This window comes from Cucumis sativus, chromosome 2, assembly GCF_000004075.3.
Source record: "Cucumis sativus cultivar 9930 chromosome 2, Cucumber_9930_V3, whole genome shotgun sequence".
NCBI lineage: Eukaryota > Viridiplantae > Streptophyta > Magnoliopsida > Cucurbitales > Cucurbitaceae > Cucumis > Cucumis sativus.
The window spans coordinates 1,917,350-1,938,950 of NC_026656.2; the positions used below are offsets into that span (position 1 = coordinate 1,917,350).

At 30.3% G+C, this 21,601-nt stretch overlaps 4 protein-coding genes and 1 long non-coding RNA gene across 6 annotated transcripts; all 5 read left to right on the forward strand.

Annotated features, from left to right (window-relative positions):
- The first annotated feature begins 844 nt into the window (after window positions 1–844).
- On the forward strand, window positions 845–4,181 carry LOC101221617 (tRNA N(3)-methylcytidine methyltransferase METTL6). Its single transcript, XM_011650432.2, has 7 exons — window positions 845–1,173; window positions 1,285–1,394; window positions 2,402–2,616; window positions 2,707–2,789; window positions 3,131–3,233; window positions 3,368–3,510; window positions 3,734–4,181. Exons 1-7 carry the CDS (start codon window positions 976–978, stop codon window positions 3,830–3,832), a joined length of 951 nt encoding a protein of 316 aa, XP_011648734.1. The 5' UTR covers window positions 845–975; the 3' UTR covers window positions 3,833–4,181.
- A 1,197-nt stretch (window positions 4,182–5,378) lies between these two features.
- LOC116401963 lies at window positions 5,379–6,615 on the forward strand. Its single transcript, XR_004214288.1, has 3 exons — window positions 5,379–5,818; window positions 5,978–6,055; window positions 6,374–6,615. It is a non-coding gene; the product is annotated as an uncharacterized LOC116401963 (long non-coding RNA).
- A 1,133-nt stretch (window positions 6,616–7,748) lies between these two features.
- LOC101221376 (probable prolyl 4-hydroxylase 10) lies at window positions 7,749–9,249 on the forward strand. The gene is made up of 6 exons (XM_031880489.1): window positions 7,749–7,886; window positions 7,961–8,061; window positions 8,173–8,270; window positions 8,373–8,505; window positions 8,622–8,815; window positions 9,072–9,249. Exons 2-6 carry the CDS (start codon window positions 8,006–8,008, stop codon window positions 9,185–9,187), a joined length of 597 nt encoding a protein of 198 aa, XP_031736349.1. The 5' UTR covers window positions 7,749–7,886; window positions 7,961–8,005; the 3' UTR covers window positions 9,188–9,249.
- On the forward strand, window positions 9,243–13,062 carry LOC105434713 (probable prolyl 4-hydroxylase 3). Of its 2 annotated transcripts, none has more exons than XM_011651797.2 (9): window positions 9,243–9,327; window positions 10,182–10,415; window positions 10,514–10,595; window positions 10,700–10,797; window positions 11,173–11,270; window positions 11,945–12,074; window positions 12,158–12,345; window positions 12,441–12,512; window positions 12,813–13,062. In XM_011651797.2, exons 2-8 carry the CDS (start codon window positions 10,228–10,230, stop codon window positions 12,509–12,511), a joined length of 855 nt encoding a protein of 284 aa, XP_011650099.2. In that variant the 5' UTR covers window positions 9,243–9,327; window positions 10,182–10,227; the 3' UTR covers window position 12,512; window positions 12,813–13,062. The 2 variants fall into 2 exon arrangements, with proteins under 2 accessions (XP_011650099.2, XP_031736348.1); XM_031880488.1 differs by lacking the exon at window positions 9,243–9,327 and adding an exon at window positions 9,339–9,520.
- A 1,744-nt stretch (window positions 13,063–14,806) lies between these two features.
- LOC101218099 (probable prolyl 4-hydroxylase 3) lies at window positions 14,807–17,755 on the forward strand. The gene is made up of 8 exons (XM_011650433.2): window positions 14,807–15,212; window positions 15,308–15,389; window positions 15,487–15,584; window positions 15,964–16,061; window positions 16,566–16,695; window positions 16,779–16,966; window positions 17,062–17,139; window positions 17,502–17,755. Exons 1-7 carry the CDS (start codon window positions 15,025–15,027, stop codon window positions 17,130–17,132), a joined length of 855 nt encoding a protein of 284 aa, XP_011648735.2. The 5' UTR covers window positions 14,807–15,024; the 3' UTR covers window positions 17,133–17,139; window positions 17,502–17,755.
- The last annotated feature ends 3,846 nt before the right edge of the window (window positions 17,756–21,601 follow it).

Genomic DNA, 21,601 nt, shown 5'->3' on the forward strand with positions numbered 1-21,601 from the left:
TCAAACAATTGGACTTAGGTCAATGTTGAGTCCTTTATCCGGTCCAATTTTCTACTATGGTCTTAAATTTCAGTTTAAAACTTTAGGTTCGGTTGGACAACAAGTGTTGTTTGAAAAAAAAGAATTATAAATTTAAATGAGTTGGATTCTATTTGTTAAATAACTTTTGGACTAAATTATAGATCTAATCCCTAACTTTTAAATTTGTGTATATTTAGGTTATGAAGTTTCAAAACTATAACTCTAATACTCCATTTTTAAGTGAAAACATAAATAAATCAGTAACACGTCTATCTATATCAACAATAAGCACATTTCTTTTCGATGATTTAATTATAAGAACTTAAAAGTTAAACATGCTTAGTTTGGAACAATACTACATTCGATGACTTTTTTGGAAACTTTCTAATAAATATGAATGAAAAGTTGATGGTTCGATTATATAATGAACTTTCAATTATAATACAATTCTTATATTTTAAAATTTTCTATCAAACTCGTGTTTGATACACATATAAAATCCACACATCTCCTAACCTAAAATTTTGAAATGTTAGAGTTTGAAACTTAAAATTTTAATTTTAATTAATAATTATTTTGAAAAAAATGGATTGTATAACAAAATTACTCAAAAAAAATTATAAATATGATCAAATATGCAAACAATAACTATTAATATTTGGATTCATTTTATTATATTCGTAAAAAATGTAACAAATAATCTATTGGAACAATTTTCAAAAGTTTATATGAACTATTAAACTTATAATCTAAGTGAAAAAATGAATAGAAAAAAAAAAAAAAACAATTGCCAATAACCCATTTAGCTAAAAGAGTAAAGAAAAAGAGAAATAAGTATAACAAATTGGAGCATCATGCAAATTTTAATCTTTCAGAATTTGATCGATTTTCTCTCTTCTTTGCACATTTGTTGGAGAATTGTTTGATCTTGAGGCTTCAATTTCGAAGAATTGAATGGGGGAAGCTGCCGAATATTTCTCCAAAGATTTCCAATGGGATGATCTTCGTATTCGGGTTGAGAACGACCCGAATTTGCAATACCATTTGCTTCCATTTGAGCCCTCCAATTCCGTTCCGTCAGTTTCTCCAGAAGCCGATTCAAACGCATGGAGCCGCTTTCACCTCCGTCACTCCTCCGGCAAATTCTTCAAGGTTTTGATTCCGTTTAGTATTTTGAACTTTTTGTATTCATAGCAACCTAACTTAACTTTGCTGTTTCTCTTAGTTTGGTTGTGATTTGAGTATTTTATATTTGGGGTTCAGGAAAGGCGGTATTTGTTGAAGGAATTCCCTGAACTAGTTTCTTGTAAGAAGTATTGTAAAGTTTTGGAGGTGGGTTGTGGTAATGGAAGCACCGTTATTCCAATCTTGCGGTAACCTCCAACGTATTCTACTTTTCCTCTGCATTACTTCTTAGTCATGTTCATCAATTTTGTTTTGTTTTTTTTAGAAATTTAGTTGATAAGTCTGTTTGTGTTTGCATTGTTTTTGCTTATATGAGATATTATTCAAAAATATTATCCTTGAAATTAATTAGGAAGTAGAGAAAAAGCAGTGTCAGTTGGAGGATTCTTTTAGAACAGAAGACTAAAAAGACAACTGTTATTGAATGGGCGCTCTTAAAGTTTCCACATTTTCTATTTTGCTCTTTAAATTTCGCCAATGTTTCTATGTGATATGCTATTGTTGTTTAGGTTAGCTTTCATTCAGGGGTGAAATGGAACATCTTTACAAGGCGAAGACAAACATAATCCATATCCCTTCTTGATTTAATTATGTCAAGTTCAGTAGCTTGTTTTAGGGTCCTTAATGTAACCTTGTAACGTGTTCCATTTTCAATGAGTTAGGAGTGAGAGGTGCCACATTATAAGAGAGATAATTGATCCTTCACTTCCTTTTGAGATTTTGAGTCTGCATGATCCGCCCTACTCTATGCAGGTTCTCCTTTGTATTATCGGTAGGATATATGCTCAGATCTGTATATCACCATATACTCTTCATATTTCGTTAGAAGTCCAAAATTCTCATTTAGATTGATGTTAATCTATTTCATTAATAAAGTTATCGCTTATGGAAAACAATGATGATAGCAGTGCCCAGGTTGAGCCATTTACTGAGGGTCTAGTCCATGGAAATGATGTGTATTCTATACATTTTTCGAACTCTGTTCAAGAGTTGAATCATAGATATTTCTTCATGAAACTTTATTGGGTGTTATGAATGCATCTTGTGGGAGAAAGTATATGAAATAGAACACAGCCTTTGCAATGCATTTGTATGGTCAAAGATAGAATAAATTTGAACAATTAAATATGCCATTGAGTTGTAGATCTTATTGCTAGCTATTCGTTATCCTTACACACGATTACTTTCTTTGTAGCGGGAATGAGAACATCATCATCTATGCTTGTGATTGTAGCACGGAAACTCTTGAGAGAGCTAAAGACATTTTAAATGATGCTGGCTTTGCATCTTTAAAAGACCGATTCCATCCATTCTATTGTGACTTTTCTATTAGTAAGTTTCCAACATGGTTGGCCTGCAATTCATGCCGTGGAAACACTTTCCAACAGCAGCGGAGTTTTACTACTCCAGGTTGTTATTTTATCTATCTCTTTAGACTCATTAACATTCAAGATTATTGCTTTTCTTTACAATCTTATTCATCTTTCTCTACGTTTTCAGAGAATGATGGATCTCAGGCCACTGGTTCATTTGCATTAGAAGAAAGTGGATGTTGCATTGGTGGGGTTGATTTTATTACTTTGGTTCGTACCTCTTTTAGTATATTAATATAATTTTTAATTTTATCAAAGGCTTCAAATTTTGATTCCTAATTGTGGAACATTTTTTATTTCCAAAAAAAGAAGTAACAAAAATAAAAGCTAAAAGGCTCTAAGGCATGAATGGTGATGGTGTGCTTTCGAAAATCCTACATGTCCTGCAACTATTGTTTTGATATTGAACTAGATTCCAACTCTTTTGACCAACATCACTAAGGGAAAAACCAATAATGTATGGTGTAGCCTAGCACTAACAAACTTTTTTCAGTTTTAATGTCTTCTTGAATCTTGGTAATGACAGTTATGATGTTCTTTGGCTATTTCAGATATTTACATTATCAGCAGTGCCTCTCCAGAGGATGCCAGCATCAATCAGAGAATGCTTTATGGTTTTGAAGCCTGGAGGCCTGCTCTTATTTCGGGATTATGGTAATCGATTATGATCAGACCAATGATGACGTATTGGTTTGCTTTAAATTCTTAAGTAAACTTCCTTTTTCCAAGTTCTAATTTCCAGGCACATGTAACATGTCTAATTTGATGTTCGGTTTAATGGAATGCAGGTCTATATGATATGACAATGCTTCGATTTGCACAAGATCAAAGAGTAGGATTCAGGGAGTATGTCAGATTAGATGGAACACGTTCTTATTTCTTCTGCTTAAGTACCTTGAGAGATCTTTTTGCCAATGCAGGCTTTGTTGAGGTACTTATTCTGTTTTGAGAAGTATCAAAGTTAGGGACGAAATAAGATTTAAACCAACGCATAAATGAAATGACAATTACGTTTAACATGTAGCTATCTATTATGGTTCATATCCCATCTGCTCATAACGATGATGATGGTGTCGGCCTAATTAAGTTTATATTTAGTTGAGAAAATAACCGATACTGCCCCAACTAACATTAAAGCATGATTATCATTGCAGCTCGAGCTGGAATATTGTTGTGTGAAGTCCTCAAATCGCCGAAATGGAAAGAGCATGGAGAGGGTGTGGGTTCATGGAAAATTCCAGAAGCCTGTCTAATGAATCAAACTAGAGGCACGGAGCAACATTTGGCGTTTCTTGGTGAGTGATTATGAATTTTCCTTAAAAGGATGAAGAGGATGGATTGGTAACTCTTCAGGGTGTGTCATGAGCATACTGTGGGGGCCAGAGCCCCTTTAAAACTTTGATTATCAAGAAAATGAACAAAAAACTTTGATTCAACTTGAATTTGGATGAACTTTGAGGATTTTTTTTTATTGACTTATAATTAGAGGAGTTTAATGGTGTCCCCTGGGTTATGTTAGAAAATTGGAAGTGTTACAATTGGTATTGTTAGTTAAAGTTTTGTTCGAGCAAAATTGCTCCAATTAATGCCCTATTCGATGAAGTTCATAAGTTTTCATGCAAAATCTTAGATCCACAAATGGAAGGAAGTTTGAGTATAGTTCATTAGACTATGTTTTCGATCAAATGTTAGAGGTTTGAATTCTCTACCGAACTAAAAAAATTTCTCTTTGTTTAATTCTTTTCGTTCGAACATATGTAATGCATTTCCAAGGCATCAAAGCTGAGCAATTTAAGAAAACCAATATATAGAATACTAAGGGAAGATGCAAGGGTAAATGACTTTACAAGAAAAATAAAAGGGAGTAAATATTCAAATAAGGTATATGTTACTTGGGAATAAAGATAAATGTTAGTATAAAAAGAATTGTATAATAATTTGGAATAAAGTTAAAAGTTAACAAGAAAATTGGATGTATGATAAGGCATTCAAAACTTTGAGAAAATTTTAAATTATATTGAATAAATGGACAAAATTATCTTTATTAAATCTAGGAAGAAGACAAATTTATTAGAACTTCATATGTTTTAAATTGAAAACAACTTTATTAAATCTATTAATAATTACATCAAGTTTAATTAATAATTTCATATAATATTATTTCTTTATATTTTTTAAGTGCTCAAATAATTAATTAAGTAGTTACAAAATTGTTAAATCAAACCCATATATTTAAACTCAAACATAAACATTAATTTGTTATCCCCAATTAAATTAATAAATTAATTAGATTTATGGAATAATTAATATGGTTAAGATTCTTCCTTAATCAATTTTTAATCAACAAACGCAATCCCAACAATCCCAACTCACTTTTCATATACAAATATATGAATTAAAGCGGCAAATCCTTCCTCATTCTCATTTTCTCACAACTGAAGACTCAAACTTTCTACATTATTGTTCCAATTCAAATGCGTTCTCTGGATTCATTTCTTGTGGGATGTGTATCATCAACTCTGATTTTGCTTTTGATTTTGGCTTTGGCTTTGATTTTGGTAATTTTTTGTTGTTCTAATGATGGGACGAGGAAGAATAATAGAAGGGGTCCGTGGGTTGATCAGTTCGTTTCTTGGGAGCCTAGAGCTTTCATTTGCCACAATTTCCTGGCAAGTTCTTACAATCTCAGCTTCAAATTATGTTCGAATGTTTCTAGTATATACTATATACGTTTTTGTATTTGCTGCTTCATTGTTCGATTTCTTAACAATATGTTTGAACATGCTTTTTGTTAAACAGTCAGAGAAAGAATGCTTGCAGTTGATTAATCTTGCAAAACCTCACATGAGGAGATCAAAATTTATATGATACCACACTTCGCAAGAATGTAACGACAAGGTCTAGATTTTTGTGTCACTTGGTTAGACTAATGCGTAGGACTCGTGTGATCCTTGCACAAGGGCGGCCACCACCAAGTCAGGACTTTGTAGGGGCAAATGACAGGTCATGAGGTGCAAAATGAAAAATGATCAATACAAATGCAGGTCGGATATTGAATATTGAAGAAGGGGGCGAGACGGTGTTCCCGGCTGCGAACCAATGCGTCAGCTCTGTGCCATGGTGGAAGAAATTGCCTACACATGGTAAAGATGGACTCTCTATAAAACCAAAGATGGGAGATGCATTATTTTTCTGGAGCATGAAACCTGATGGTACATTGGATTATACGAGTTTGCATGGTTAGTGATATGTTTACAACACCAAAATCTTACATATTTTAACCATGTTAAAAGAGTTTTACAATGATTTTGTTTCTATTCTCAAATATTGTTTTTGTTAACTATTTATTTGCGAGTGTCCATTACATACTTCCAATATGTTGTCTGATATATGTATAGGTTCCTACCCCGTTATAAGAGGGGACGAATGGGCATGTGTAAAGCTCATGGATGATTAGAACACAAAACTTAACTGAGGTAAGTTATACAATTCTTTAGATCATCTATACTTTTCCAAATTGGTCCAATTTTAAATTTCCTTTTCTATCTGTACCAATATAATTCTCATCTAGAACCTCAATATATTAAGTTAAAGAAGGTGCATGGATATATTTCCAGAACTTAAATCATGCAATAAATATTTAAAATAAAAATATAGTACTAAAAGGTAAGGAATATACATTATGTTTTTTGTTTCCGAGTTTATAGATAATAGGTCAATTTTGTAACACAATCAAAGTTTAAGAAATAGTGATGCATGTCTCATATAAGTACTTTGATGTAATCAAATTGCAGGGTAATCGAACCACAAGTATTAGTGGAGAAGATGAGAAGAGACTCACATTTTTTTTTTTAGATATATGATCGAGAATCAGTTTTGTTGATTAGTTACTCTATATCGAGATATATATAGGATCAATTTTGATTTATTTTTGAATCTTTTTATATATTGATCCATTTCTGTTTGGTTATGGATAAACATGGTTTCGATAATTTGACAAAAAAAGTTTATGATAAAACCTTTGTATTTATGGACATTTTTATCATACAAAAAATTCTAAATACTTAACCACCTCCCAAATATAATGTTAAAATGAAAATCTAGAAAGCCATATTTCTTTTTTTTTTTTTTTTTGTTTGAACAATAAATAAGAAGTGTGGAAGCAGGATACTATTTCCAAGAAAATATAATATATAAATAAGAAATAAAAAAATTAAAATGGGTCATGTTTGGTGGAACACTATTGAATAATATTTGATATGACCACTAATCAAACTAATAGATATCTACCTTTTACTGTCTAGTTTCTTCAAGATTGAGTATAAAGAAGCTCAAATGTGCTATACATGCCTGTTGTCTAAGATAATAGAATGTGGGTGAGACAATTAATTAACTAGGAGCCAAAGTTAACAATCGTTGGATACTCAATTGATAAAAGCCAGTTTTAAAGATTTTTGGGCAAATTAATTTTGGGATCAAATTGGTTGAACTCCAAAATTAGTTTGTTCAAAAATCACACATTTTTATGGCAAGAATCAAACAAACATGCATTTTGTAAAATTTTGGTGAATTTGTTTGTATGAATTTGTATGAATTTTTGCTTTGTTTCTTCGTGAACTATTACTATGCTTTCTTATAAAATTTTCAGTAACCATTCACTCAATTAATTACTTTTAATGCATTCTTGAATTTCTAACCATTTTGTTTGATAATTAAATTAAATTTGATTATTTAAGTATTTAATAATTCAATAAAAATCGACCAATTCAACTTGGATTAAAATAAATCCAAAATTCTTTCTATTTTTTTCGGAATTTTGGATCAACATATCGTCCTTATAATTTAATTAAATCACCTCTCCTTATATTTCATTATCAATATATATCATATTAGATATCCACCCCATTTTTTATTATTATTCTAAATCAGATCAAATCCCATAATTACTGTTGAGAATATCTTCTACTTCACTTCCAAATTAAATCAAATCTTACCTTCATATATTTCATCATCAATAAATCATATTAGCTCAAAAGAAATCACCCTATATTCTCAATCTGTGAAGTTTGTTAGTGTCAACGTTTTATGCTCTACTTATCTGTAAGCCGGAGTTATCGTTTTTTATTCCTTTCACATCTCCAATGTACATAGTGATTTTTTTTTCATCATCATCAGCTGTAATTTTGATTTGGTTTTGTGTTTTTGTAGCAGTGGTGGGATGAGGTTGAGGAGCCACAAGAAGGGAAAGGATTCATGGGTTGAGTGCATTTCTGGGAGCCTAGAGCTTTCATTTACCATAATTTCTTGGTAATCAGTTAACACCCCTTCAGTAACCCATTTATTTTCTGCTTTTAGTTTTTAATTATGTGTTACAAGAACAGTCGGAGAAAGAATGCTCGCAGTTGATTAATCTTGCAAAGCCTCGCATGGAGAGATCACTTGTGAGTGCCCAAAATACTAATTGGGAAGGTGTAGTGAGTAGGTCGATCTACCATTTGTTTCTCTCACTTATTTTATAAAAATTGTATAGTTTTCATTGATATATATTACTTATTTGTTAATATTCAATAATTTCATGTGTTCATGATCACAGCCGTCGCACCAGTTCAGGTAGGTTTCTTGCTAAAGGGCAGAACCAACTCGTCCGTAGAATAGAGAAAAGAATAGCAGAATTTACATTCATTCCCGTAGGTAATGAAAAACAAAATAAATAAAATTCTAAATTTAATTCATAATAACGTCAACCCAAACATACATTTTAGTATTGATCATATATTCACAAATTTCAAACAGAAAATGGAGAAGGATTGAGTATTCTACATTATGAAGTTGGGCAGAAGTTTGAACCTCATCATGATTACACTCATCCTGATTCATTCAGCTTTAAAAGTTTGGGCCAAAGAAATGCCACCCTCGTCATGTATCTGTAAGATTCTACTCACCCCTAATCTGATTGAAATGTAACACAACTATCCAATAATGCATGTTGAATTGTAACACATTAAACTCGTTTCAGTTTCCTTGATACTGATACGAATGCAGGTCGGGTGTCAAAGAAGGGGGTGCGACGGTATTCCCGGAGGCGAAAAAATGCGCCAGCTCTGCACGACGATGGTGGAAGAAACTGCCTGAGTATGGTAAAGATAATGGACTCTCCGTAAAACCAAAGATGGGAGATGCTTTATTGTTTTGGAGCGTGAAACCTGATGGTACATTGGATCCTACAAGTTTGCATGGTTAGTGATCTTTACTTCACCAAAATCTTTTATATGTATAATTCCATCTGTTTTATTATTATTATTTACATATGATGAGAGTTACAAAATCAGAATACTGTCATAAGGTATGGAAGAAATTATGAATCTGAAATCCATCTTTGTATGGTTGTTTTTGGTAAAAGAACAAAAATATTGTTTTGTGGCTTATTTATTTTTGAGTGTACGTTCATCACAACTTCTGATATATATATATATGTATATTGGTGGTATATAGCTTCTTCTCCAGTTGTAAAGGGAGACAAATGGGTTGGTGTAAAGCTGATGCATGTTAAAGCTAAAGATTTAACTCAAGAAGTTATGTATATATTTATAATTCTTAATTGTATTTAGATTAAATTTTCGTTTTATTTTGTGTGATATTTGATCTGATTTTAAGAGGGATTATTTTGAAATTGCAGGGCTAATAGATGCAGAAGTACATCTAATAGATGATGGAAAGAAAACTCATTTTCTGTTAGATGAGTTCACAGGTTGTATGATATTTGGTTATTAGTTGCTCAGCTCCTTCTTGACGTATTTAGTTATGAGAAGTTCTTCATTTAATTTGCTTATAAAAAACTAATCATTCAAAAGTTGATATTTTTGACCCTGTGATAGAGATATTTGGAAGAACTAATTAGGTCCCTTCAGAATCGGAGATGTTACCATCAATAATAAAAGAAGGTTGAAGTTAGCAGTCATTCAATAAATTTTATCTTTTAATAGTTTAATAGATCGTCATATTATAATTTTCATTTTCATTTAAAATTCTAATGGATTATATTTAAATAGTTTTTGTAACATTTATTAAAGGTTAAACATTACAACTTTTGGAAGGATACTTAAAACTTTTTTTTTTTTTGTAACAATTTGTTTTCAAATTTAATTTTATAAATATACTTTCGTATCTAAATTTCTTTATTTTTCTTTATTTGTTATCTACTTTTAAAGGGATGCTCTCAATTTGAAAACTAAAAAAAATTGAAAACTAAAAAAATATTAGTTTTCAACAATATTTTTGTTTTTAAAATTTGATTAAGAATTGAAATAGTTGAATTTTAAGAATACCGTTGGTTTTCAAAATAAAAAACTAAAAACAAAATGGACAACGAAACCATTAAAAAGAAAAAAGAAACAGCCTTGAAGCAAAACACATAGAGAAAATCAAAATCATAAGACTATTGGCGAACACAAATCCAATCCTTGAATTACCTACCAAAATTTCTCTCCCACTTTCTTCCATGGATAATTTTCTGAGATGCCACTTACTATATATTCAGTTTCCCAGGCCCCACTTACTATATATTTATTTTCCTCTCAATTCCACCACCCATGTTTGTTTCAGGATCGCCTTGTTGGTTTGATTCTTTTGTAGCCTCTTCATTCTGTCAATGGCAGTATCTATACGCAAATACATCAAGTTACAGGGTAAGAAATGGTCCACATTTCAGCTTTCGAAGATGATCATGGCCCTCGTTTTGGCACTTGGGTTTTTCATGCTTATTGCTCTTCGCTTCTTATCTCCTCCTGAAACTTCTCACCACCGTTTCTCTTCCGTCCGGCATACAGCATTTCTAAGGTAGTCCGGTAATGCAATGGGTGTGATTCTTTAAGCTTGTTTCTTACATGAATCAACTGATTTCGATTTCCATTTTGGTAATATTGTTGTTGTTGTAGTGATGGGTTGGGGAAGAGAGGAGATCAGTGGGTTGAGTTCATTTCTTGGGAGCCTAGAGCTTTTGTATATCATAATTTCTTGGTAAGTTTCTAGAATTGTGGTTTTTTTTTTTTCTGGAAAAAAAAAAGGAAAATTTGTTTTGTTTTGTTAAAATGGTTGGTTGATATTGGAATGGTGTTGGACAGTCCAAGGAAGAATGCTTGTACTTGATTAGTCTTGCAAAACCTCACATGGAGAAATCAACTGTGGTTGATAACGAAACTGGCAAGAATGTGGAAGACAGGTATATATTTGTTATTTTCTTTGTTGTCCTGTTACTAACAGAAACAGAACTTGTCAATTATTGACTATGAACTAACTCTGGTGGGGCTTACACTATGACACATTTAAAAGTGTAAGAAAAAGTAATCTCAAAGAGAGTGAATTTGAACTAAACTCATATTTTAAATATGATTTATCTATATTTAGTCGTTTCTCATAAGTTATCTCTTTAGGAATTGATTGGTCGGTTCGGTTCTTGAAAAATCTGTTCAGTAAAAGTCCAACCTGAACTGACCACAATAGAATGTGTATAATAGAAGGGTATAAAGTAGAACAATACAATTACAATGAACAAGGCAAACTTATAATTTTTTGCGGTACAATGTCATGTCCACAGTGTGCGAACCAGTTCTGGGATGTTTCTGAATAGAGGGCAGGACAAAATCGTCAGTAACATAGAGAAAAGAATAGCAGATTTTACTTTCATTCCTATAGGTAAATAATTCAAAACTTTCATATCACCATGGCTAATTTCTGAAGCATTTTGTGATAATTCCTATATGTAAGAACTTATTTAGGAATACTTTTCAAAACAGTTTTTGAAAACATGTTGGAATCACCATTTTTGCTAGTTGTTTTATTTTGTCTGTGTTAGTGATTTCATTCAATACATCAATCTTTACAATGCATTCAATTGTAGTTATATTGAATAGTTCTTCAAAATAGAGTTGCAACCAGAACATAATTCTCAGACTAACCAGACATTGGCGAAAAATTAGTTAATTTCATGTGGGATTTTGTTCACCATTCTTGTCTTTTGGCCCAAACCAAAAAAGGGCTTTGGTGAATGAGCTATTCATTTGCGGCTTGTTGTTTTGTTGATGTCACTGACATTTTTTGTCTTAATACATTTTGTTTCTGATGTTGCAATTCACAATTTGAAACAGAGCCATACAGAGTATGTGAACAGCATTCATTTCTCTTTGTTTTTGTTTATTTTATTTTATTTTTGTTTTCCTCGTGGGATGGTAGACCAAACCTTGACTTCTAAGAAAAAAGACCGTGCCAATTATCGTTGAACTAAGGTGTTATTACATTTTGGTCTGAAGAGGATTGTTTTTGTTAAAGAATAAATAAATTTTGGTACTGATATTCACAATTCCAAACAGAGCATGGAGAAGGACTTCAAATTCTCCATTATGAAGTTGGGCAGAAGTATGATGCGCATTATGATTTCTTTGATGATGAGTTCAACCTCAAAGAAATAGGCCAAAGAATGGCCACCCTCCTCATGTATTTGTAAGATTCTAATTTGACAATCTCTCAAACTCATCTAACCTCTTCCCTAGTTTCTCTCTGAATCGATACCAATACCAATGCAGGTCGGATGTTGAAGAAGGGGGCGAGACGGTGTTCCCGGCTGCGAAAGGAAACTTTAGCTCTGTGCCATGGTGGAATGAACTGTCTAAATGTGGTAAAGGTGGACTCTCTGTAAAACCAAAAATGGGAGATGCTTTATTGTTCTGGAGCATGAAGCCGGATACTACCTTAGACCCTACAAGTTTACATGGTGAGTCCTTTTCTTTTTGCTCCCTATTTTACTTCAGCATACCAAGATTGGTTACATCTAAATTATCCTCCCTATTCTTTTGTATTGATATGTAGGTGCCTGTCCTGTCATTAGAGGGAACAAATGGTCATGTACAAAGTGGATACATGTTAATCAATTAACATGAGGTGAGTTACATTTTTTTTAAAAAGTTATTCTATATACATCATTTATATATCACAAGGTGTCCAACTTGGTCGTTAAAAGAATATCATAATTAAAAAATGGACATTTTCAAATATAATTTTGTAAATATATTTTTTTCCTTACTTTGCAAAATAATTCTACCAATAAAACTTGAAATAGTATATATATATATTATTTCCTGTAAAAGTAGATTGTGTGCTTTTTTTTTAAAAAAAAAACTAATTTGAGTTGTATGATTTTATATGAAAATATGATTTAAAAAGATAATTTGCAAATTGCAGGGTGTATTGAAAACACACTTTGTTGGGGAAGAAGACAATTGGAAGACCACAGATGATTTTCTTTTTAACATTATACTTTTTTTAGTTTAATTTGTTATCCACCCTCTCATATTTTACATATTTAGTTGTCAGCATAATGCACGAAAAGTTTGAGATATTAATACCATGGGGTGGTAGATTTGAATTATGTATCTTGTGGTCAGTTGAGCTAAATTCATGTTTAAAAAAAAGTAATTCTTTTTTTACAAAACAAATGTTTTCTTTCAACTTTAAATTTTTTACCTTTTTTTTATAACATCGTTCCATTTTAAATAATATTTTAGCGACATTTTCAAATATAACGAAATAAAAAAAATATTTACAAAGTATAACGAAGTTTAAGATTCTATCAATGCACTAATAGACAACAATAAAAGTTCATCAATGAAAATGAATATGAAAAACAAAAGTTTGTGAATAAAAATTTGATTCAAACGTCATTTTAGCGTGGCAAATGTAAGAAGTGAGAATGGAGAAGAAAGGGAAAGAAGAAGAGAGAAAAAAAAAAGGTTATATCTAATTTTAAAACAAGGTTTAATTAAAAAAAAAGTTGAACTTTGCCGTTTGTTTTAAAATATGTTAGATATATATTTCTAAAAGTTTTAACTTTAGGGTGAAAATTTGAACGAATAGATCGAAACAAGTGTAGCAATAATTTAGATTAGAGCATGGTAGTCACAAATATTTTAAATATGTTAAAACGTTTTTGTAGCCAAGTGAATTTGAACTATAAATTTCTATGGTTAAGTTGTATTAAGATCTCTTTTATATGTTAAAAAATATACAAAATGGCTTAAACATCTATAATTAATAATTAATTTTTGTTTAATTTTTACTGCATAAAATAAGGTTGAAGTTAGTGGTGAATGGATAACATAAAACAAATATGATAATGATGGTAGAATGTTAGTATTAAATCCTTAATATACTATATTTGATGGGTTAGTTGAGTTTGTGAAATTTATGTACACAAAATCTAACCTTATTAAAATAATTATTTGGGGAAGAAAGTATTGGAATAAAAGAATGAGAAGACTTTGAAAATGATTCAATAAACAAAAGAAATGGTTTGGTTTCTATGTATGGCCTCCCAAGGTCAAGTATAATAGAGCCTAAACCTTGTGCAGCCAACCATATTCGTCATGACTTCTTCTCCCCTCCAACAAAGAATAAAATAGAAGAAAACTTTTTGGTCCAATTTTGGTAGATGTTTAATAAGATTATTTTTAAATATAAAAAAATTAACCAACTTATTTATAAATATAGCAAAATATCAATCTATCAATAGATTTTATCTTTTAGTGATAAAACAGTTCATGTGGGTGTGTCCTAGAACGAAGCAACCATTTAAGTCATCATCTCATCTCATGTTATAGTTTTAATTATCTTTGATTTATATTCAAAATAGTTTTGTAAAATTTTTTAAAGGTCAAATATAGTATTACAAACTTTTGGAAGGATACTAAAATCCCGTTTTGGTAATGAGTTTTTTTTTTAAATTTAGTTTTATAAACACACTTTCATCTCTAAATTTCTTTATTTGTTATCAACTTTTCATGAGTGGTTTAAAAAGCAAGTTAAAATTTGAAAACTAAAAAAAAATAGATTTCAAGAAGTTGTTTTAGTTTTTTAAATTTGATTAAGTAGGAGAGTTAAATTTGTGAAGATAAAGTTAAAAAAACAGAGGATACTTACTGTGTATAATATATAGATGAGTCATTTCTTTCATTTTCAATTGGTTTTAAAATGAATCTAGCATCGTGAGCCGAACTTGAATAAAGAAAATACTTAAAAACTAAAAATAAAAGGGATATCAAGACGGATAGTATATATGTGATGTGCATATATAATATCATATATGTGTGTAAATTGCCTTACACTTTGGAATTAAATAAATTCCAAAATTAGTCTCTTCTCCTCTCTCCTTCGTCAGGAAAAAAAGAAAAAAGAAACAGCTTTAAAGCAAAACGAATAGAGAAAATCAAAATCATAGACTGTGGGCGCACACAAATCCAATCCTCCAATTACCCACCAAAATTTCTCTCCCACTTTCTTCGATGGCTAATTTTCTCAAACCCCACTTACTATATATTCATTTTCCTTTCATTTCCACCTCCCGTGTTTCAGAATCGCCTTGTTGTTTTGATTCTTTTCTAGCCTCTTCATTCTGTCAATGGCAATATCTAAAGGGAAGTACATCAAGTTACAGGGTAGGAAATGGTCCACATTCCAGCTTTCGAAGATGATCATGGCCCTCGTTTTGGCACTTGGGTTTTTCATGCTTATTGCTCTTCGCTTCTTCTCTCCTCCTGAAACTTCTCACCACCGTTTCTCTTCCGTCCGGCATACAGCATTTCTAAGGTAATCTGGTAATGCAATGGGTGTGATTCTTTAAGCTTGTTTGTTACAGGAATCAACTGATTTTGATTTCCATTTTGGTAATATTGTTGTTGTAGTGATGGGTTGGGGAAGAGAGGGGATCAGTGGGTTGAGTTCATTTCTTGGGAGCCTAGAGCTTTTGTATATCATAATTTCTTGGTAAGTTTTTAGAATTGTGGTTTTTTTTTTTTGGAAAAAAAAAAGGAAATTTTGTTTTGTTAAAATGGTTGGCTGATATTGGAATGGCGTTGGACAGTCCAAAGAAGAATGCTTGTACTTGATTAGTCTTGCAAAACCCCACATGGAGAAATCAACTGTGGTTGATAGCAAAACTGGCGAGAGTGTGGATAGCAGGTATGTCTTTATCATTTTCTTTGTTGTCCTTTTACTAACAGAAACAGAACTTGTCAATTATTGACTATGAACTAACTCTGGTGGGGCTTACACTATGACACATTTAAAAGTGTAAGAAAAAGTAATCTCAAAGAGAGTAAATTTGAACTAAACTCATATTTTAAAGATGATTTATCTATATTTAGTCGTTTCTCATAAGTTATCTCTTTAGGAATTGATTGGTCGGTTCGGTTCTTGAAAAATCAGTTCGGTAAAAGTCCAATCTGAACTGACTACAATAGAATGGTTATGTATAATAGAAGGGTATAAAGTAGAACAGTACAATTACAATGAACAAGGCAAACTTATAACTTTTTTCTGTACAATGCCATGTCCACAGGGTGCGAACCAGTTCTGGGATGTTTCTGAATAGAGGGCAGGACAAAATCATCAGAAACATAGAGAAAAGAATAGCAGATTTTACATTCATTCCCATAGGTAAATAATTCAAAACTTTCATATCACCACGGCTTATTTAGAAATACTTTTCAAAACAGTTTTTGAAAACATGTTCGAACCTCTGTTTTTTGCTAGTTGTTTTATTTTGTCTGTGTTAGTGATTTCATTCAATATATCAATCTTTACAATGCATTCAACTGTAGTTATATTGAATAATTCTTCAAAATAGAGTTGCAACCACAACATAATTCTCAAACAAATCTTTGTTGGACTAAACAAACATTCGCGAAAAATTAGTTAAAATTCATGTGGGATTTTGTTCATTATTCTTGTTTTTGGCCCAAACCAAAAAGGGCTTTGGTGAATGAGCTATTCATTTGCTGCTTGTTGTTTTGTTGATGTCACTGGCATTTTGGTCTTAATACATTTTGGTTAGTGTTTGATTGTTAGATTATTAGACTTGTCTCGTTTATTATCATTAACAAAGAGGATTGTTTCTGTTAAAAAAAACATTTTGGTAATGATATTCACAATTCCACACAGAGCATGGAGAAGGACTTCAAATTCTCCATTATGAAGTTGGGCAGAAATATGATGCGCATTATGATTACTTTGTTGATGAGTACAACATCAAAAAAGGAGGCCAAAGAATGGCCACCCTTCTCATGTATTTGTAAGATTCTACTTTGACAATCTCTCAGACTCATCTACCCTCTTCTCTAGTTTCTCTCTGAATCGATACCAATGGCAATGCAGGTCCGATGTTGAAGAGGGGGGCGAGACGGTGTTCCCAGCTGCAAAAGGAAACTTCAGCTCTGTGCCATGGTGGAATGAACTATCTGAATGTGGCAAAGGTGGACTCTCTGTAAAACCAAAAATGGGAGATGCTTTATTGTTCTGGAGCATGAAGCCCGATGCTACCTTAGACCCTACAAGTTTACATGGTTAGTCCTTTTTACTTTTCCTCCCTATTTAACTTTAGCATTAGAAGATTGGTTACATCTAAATTATCCTCCCTAATCTTGTTTTTGATATGTAGGTGCCTGTCCTGTCATTAGAGGGAACAAATGGTCATGTACAAAGTGGATGCATGTTGATAAATATATTTAACCATGAGGTGAGTTACATTTTTTGAAAGATTATTCTGTATACATCATTATAAAAATATATATTTTTTCCTTATTGTGCAAAATAAATCTACCAATAAAACTAGAAATAGTGTATATATTTCCTTTAAATGTAAATTGAGTACTTTTCTTTTTTAAACAAATTAATTTGTGTTGAATTTGTATATTTACATGGAGACATTTTGAAGTGCAATAGTTTTTTCTTTTTATGATCATTTGTTATTTTTCTTGAACATAAAAGAACAATTGGCAATAATAAATTTCAAGAAATTATAAATGAATAATGTAACATAATTTATCCATTTATCCTCGAATATTTGTATGATTTAAAGAGATTATTTCCAAATTGCAGGGTGTAATGAAAGCACTTTGTTGGGGGAAGAAGACAATTGGAAGACCACATATGATTTTCTTTTTTAACATTATATTTTATAGCTTAATTTGTTATCCATCCTCTTTAATTTTACATATTTTGTTGTTAATATAATATAGAAAAAGTTCATTTTTTTAAAGCAGAAAATTTCTTTTAAGTTTAAATTTTACATGTTCCATTTAAGGTTATTTTTTTACATTGATAAACATTGATCAATTAAATCTATTTGTATCTATTATTGATATAATTTAAAATTTTGTTATATTTTAAATAATTTTGTCATTTACAATAATTTTTCTAACTTTTTTGATATGTTAAGTGTAGCAATAATCTAGCATATGGTATGGTTCATGTCAAAAAAAAAAAAAAAATAATGTGGATTTGAAATACAAATTTTGTTTATCCTGTCAAAGAAAATTAAAGAAAAAAAAAAGTCTATTAAGATCACTTTTATATGTTAAAAAAATATACTAAAAAGACTCAACACATAAATAATTATTATTTTGTTTTTGTTTTAGTTAATGGATATTTTAGGTCTTAAACCTAATTAACTACTTTTTAGTATTAAATTAGTTAACCAATCAAACTATTAAGAATAGCCTTTTGTTTAATTATATTTATTTTATTTTTACTTCATAAAATCCATCTTTAATATTATTAAATTATTTAGTTTACTTTAGTTGATTATTATCTGTTATTTCATATTTGTTTATTAATTTCCCAATAGTTTTATTACATAATTTAGTAATACTTTTTCATTAATATTTTATTATAAACACAATTAGAGGGGTTTGTTAATACTTTTTACCCAACACATGTTTTTACCTTTTTGATTGGATAATATCTAAACTATCTTTGTGATTATAATAAGGTGAGTTTTTAATTAAAGTTGTGCTAATTGAAGATGGATATATTAATTAACATGCCTTCAAAAATTGTCAACTATAATATAATATAAATATTTCTAATGGTGAAAATTAATTACCATATTGAATTGCAGGGGTTTGCTGCCCATCCATCATATACCCTTCAGATATTTTGATTGATATATTTATATTTTTTTATTGGTTTCATCTTGATTTGAGGTGAATCCATATTTCCACAAACAACCAAATGTTACTAATGTAAATTAGATGGTATAAACCAAATGTGTCTCGGGTGCATCAATACCAATCTCTCTTGCTTATTCAAATTTCTCTTGCTTTGTGAATATGAACAAAACAGTTGTTTGTGTATTTTTCTCACTTTCATTATTCTGTTAATATTTTATGAGTGTTGTTGGTAGCAAAAATATGAACATAAAAGCTCACATTTACGTGTTCTAAGCAATATATTTTAATTTAGAGAAGAAAGAAAACGTCAGATAAAAATAAAAAAAAAGAGATGTGTTCTACGAGACTTTTGATGCTTAAATTAATATGTAGTGAAGAGTTGGAGCAAACTAGAAGTAGGAAGAATAACTTACCTTTTGTGGAGGTATGGACTCTTGAAAGACATAGGCTTTAGGATTTCTAATGTCAATTCAGGTCGTATCATAATAAGGGATTAAGAACTTCACCTATATAGGAAATGGGCCTTTGAATGTAAAAGAGAGTGACCTCGACCTTGGGACATTGTAGTTAGGTTGTTGCTTGGTTTGAAGTGGCCTCGACTTTGGCCTCCAAGGTCGAAAATGGCATATGTTGCTTGAACCAATTTTCTTTCTTCTCTCGGTCTCTCTCTTCCTCCCTTGGCTCCTTCTTATACTCTTTTCACCCTTATAACTACTCTTATTTCAATTTTATGCTTAATGTACTCTTTCCAACTTGTGACTCTAGCACCAAAATGACCTATATCAATTAACTTAACTAAAAAATTAAATATAAACTTAGTTGAATTTAATTTTATAAAAAACTAAAAGAAAAAAAATGAAAAATAACATTGACATCAAAGAGACCAAATGATTTGTTTAGTAAAGGGAAGAAAAGGACACCTGTTAAATTAACTTATAAAAAGTACTTAATTATGTCTTCAAATGTTTCTTATTTGGGATTCTTTGAGAAGTACCTTCAAATTCTTTTTTAAAAAATTGAGTATCTTCAAATAATCAATTATTCTCTTTTATTACAAAAGTTGAGAAAGGAAATATATTTAATAAAAGCCTATTTTGGCCTAAAGAATTCATTTATTTATCTTCATACCAAGGTGTCGCAAGCATGTATAATAATAATATTACAATATCGATAATGATGGATAATAATAGATGATAGTGTAGTATAGACATTGTCATATTTTAATTCATTTTACTATCTTTGAAAAAACATATACATTAGGCATGATGCTTAGAAATAAAAAAAAAAATTCATTTTTACGTTTCATCATTCTCAAATGGATCGATAATTTTAACATTTAAACCTTCTCAAATCCTCCAAAGTAAGTAAGTATGTATGTGTTTTTACGTATATAGATGTACCGTATACATATATATATATATATATATATATACACATATATATCAAAGGCCATGAAAACAATTCAAGATTAAGCCTGTATTAATTTTTTTTAAAAAAAAGTCACACAAACACCTTAACTTAAACCATGCAAAATACCTAAACCTAGCAACAAATTTAAGTGGGATAAATATATATTAAGTAACAATTTGATTTTTGAAAATCAAATTTATAAACCTTGCTTGTACCTATGAACTTCTTTGATATGTAATCTACCTTTTACGTGTGTATTTTAGAAATTCAAACTAAATTTTTTAAAACTAAAATAGAAAGTAGTATAGTTTTAAAGTTTGTTTTTGCTTTTTAGATTTAGCTAAGAATTCAATGTTTTGTTTTGGATGAATCAATTCTAAAGATTTAGTAGGGAGTGGGAAAACGAACATAGATTATAAGGAGTGGATGACAATACTGTAAACTTAACAATGAAGTAGTGTTTACGTATAAGACTTCAAGATTAATTTATGAGAAATACATGAATGAATTGAGATTACATTTGAACGAGAGATCTTTAGAAAATTATAAAAATATATGGTTAAGAAATGCTTAAAAGAATTGGTAAAATAATTATATTACTTATACTAAAAATGATACACATTTTTCATTGATCAATCATAAGAATTGCAAAATTAAACGTACTTATGTTAGAGCGATTCTATTTCTAGATACCCTCTTGAGAAAGTTCCTAAAAATACATATGAGCGAGTACAAAACACAATGGAATGACCTGGAATCATTAAATTTTAAATCTAAATCGTTGAGAGTTATCAAATTGGATTTTAAATCTAAATCGTTGAGAGTTATCAAATTGGATTACTGGTTAATCCAAATTCAAATTTTAATTTAATAGATTTAGAAATTCAACATTAAAATCGCCCAAGACTAAATAAGTAATTAAATAAGTAGATCACACACATATATACACCAAAACAATTTAACTTAGCACTTATGAAACCTTTCTTGTAACTAAGACACGCCTTTAAACTACATCTTCATGGGGGAAAGACCTAAAGAGTAAAGAACTTCTCAAAGTTGGAAAGAACAATAATAATAAAATTAAATTATAAACAATCAATCCTATTATTTAAAACCAAAAGAGAAATTAAAGTAAAAGAAGGCATTAGCTGACAAATTATTCTCCATTAATTATTAACAATTACAAAATTTAATCAGTTTGCTATTCCTTTTTTTCTTTGTTCTTGTTTGTAGGGTTTCCTTTAAACAATAATAATATATACAATTTTCTAAGAACAAATCATAACCAAAAAAAAGAAAGAAAAATTCTTTGCTAAAACTTAGACTTTATTTCAAGTGGTCCATATTTCCTTAATGCTTGTTTTGTGGATTCTCTTTCAAAGTAGCAATAAATTAATTAATTAGGTTTTGGTTTTTTGTTAGACTTTCAAAAAGATGTCACACATCATATAAACAATATAATATACACACACACATACACATATGCATTATTAATTAAATTAATGTGAAAGCAAGAAAAGATTAGTATACCCTCTCCCCCCCCAATTGTTGTTATTAATTTAAAGCCCCAAGATTATTTTAATGAAATAGGATAGATTAAAAAAATCCAATTTGATC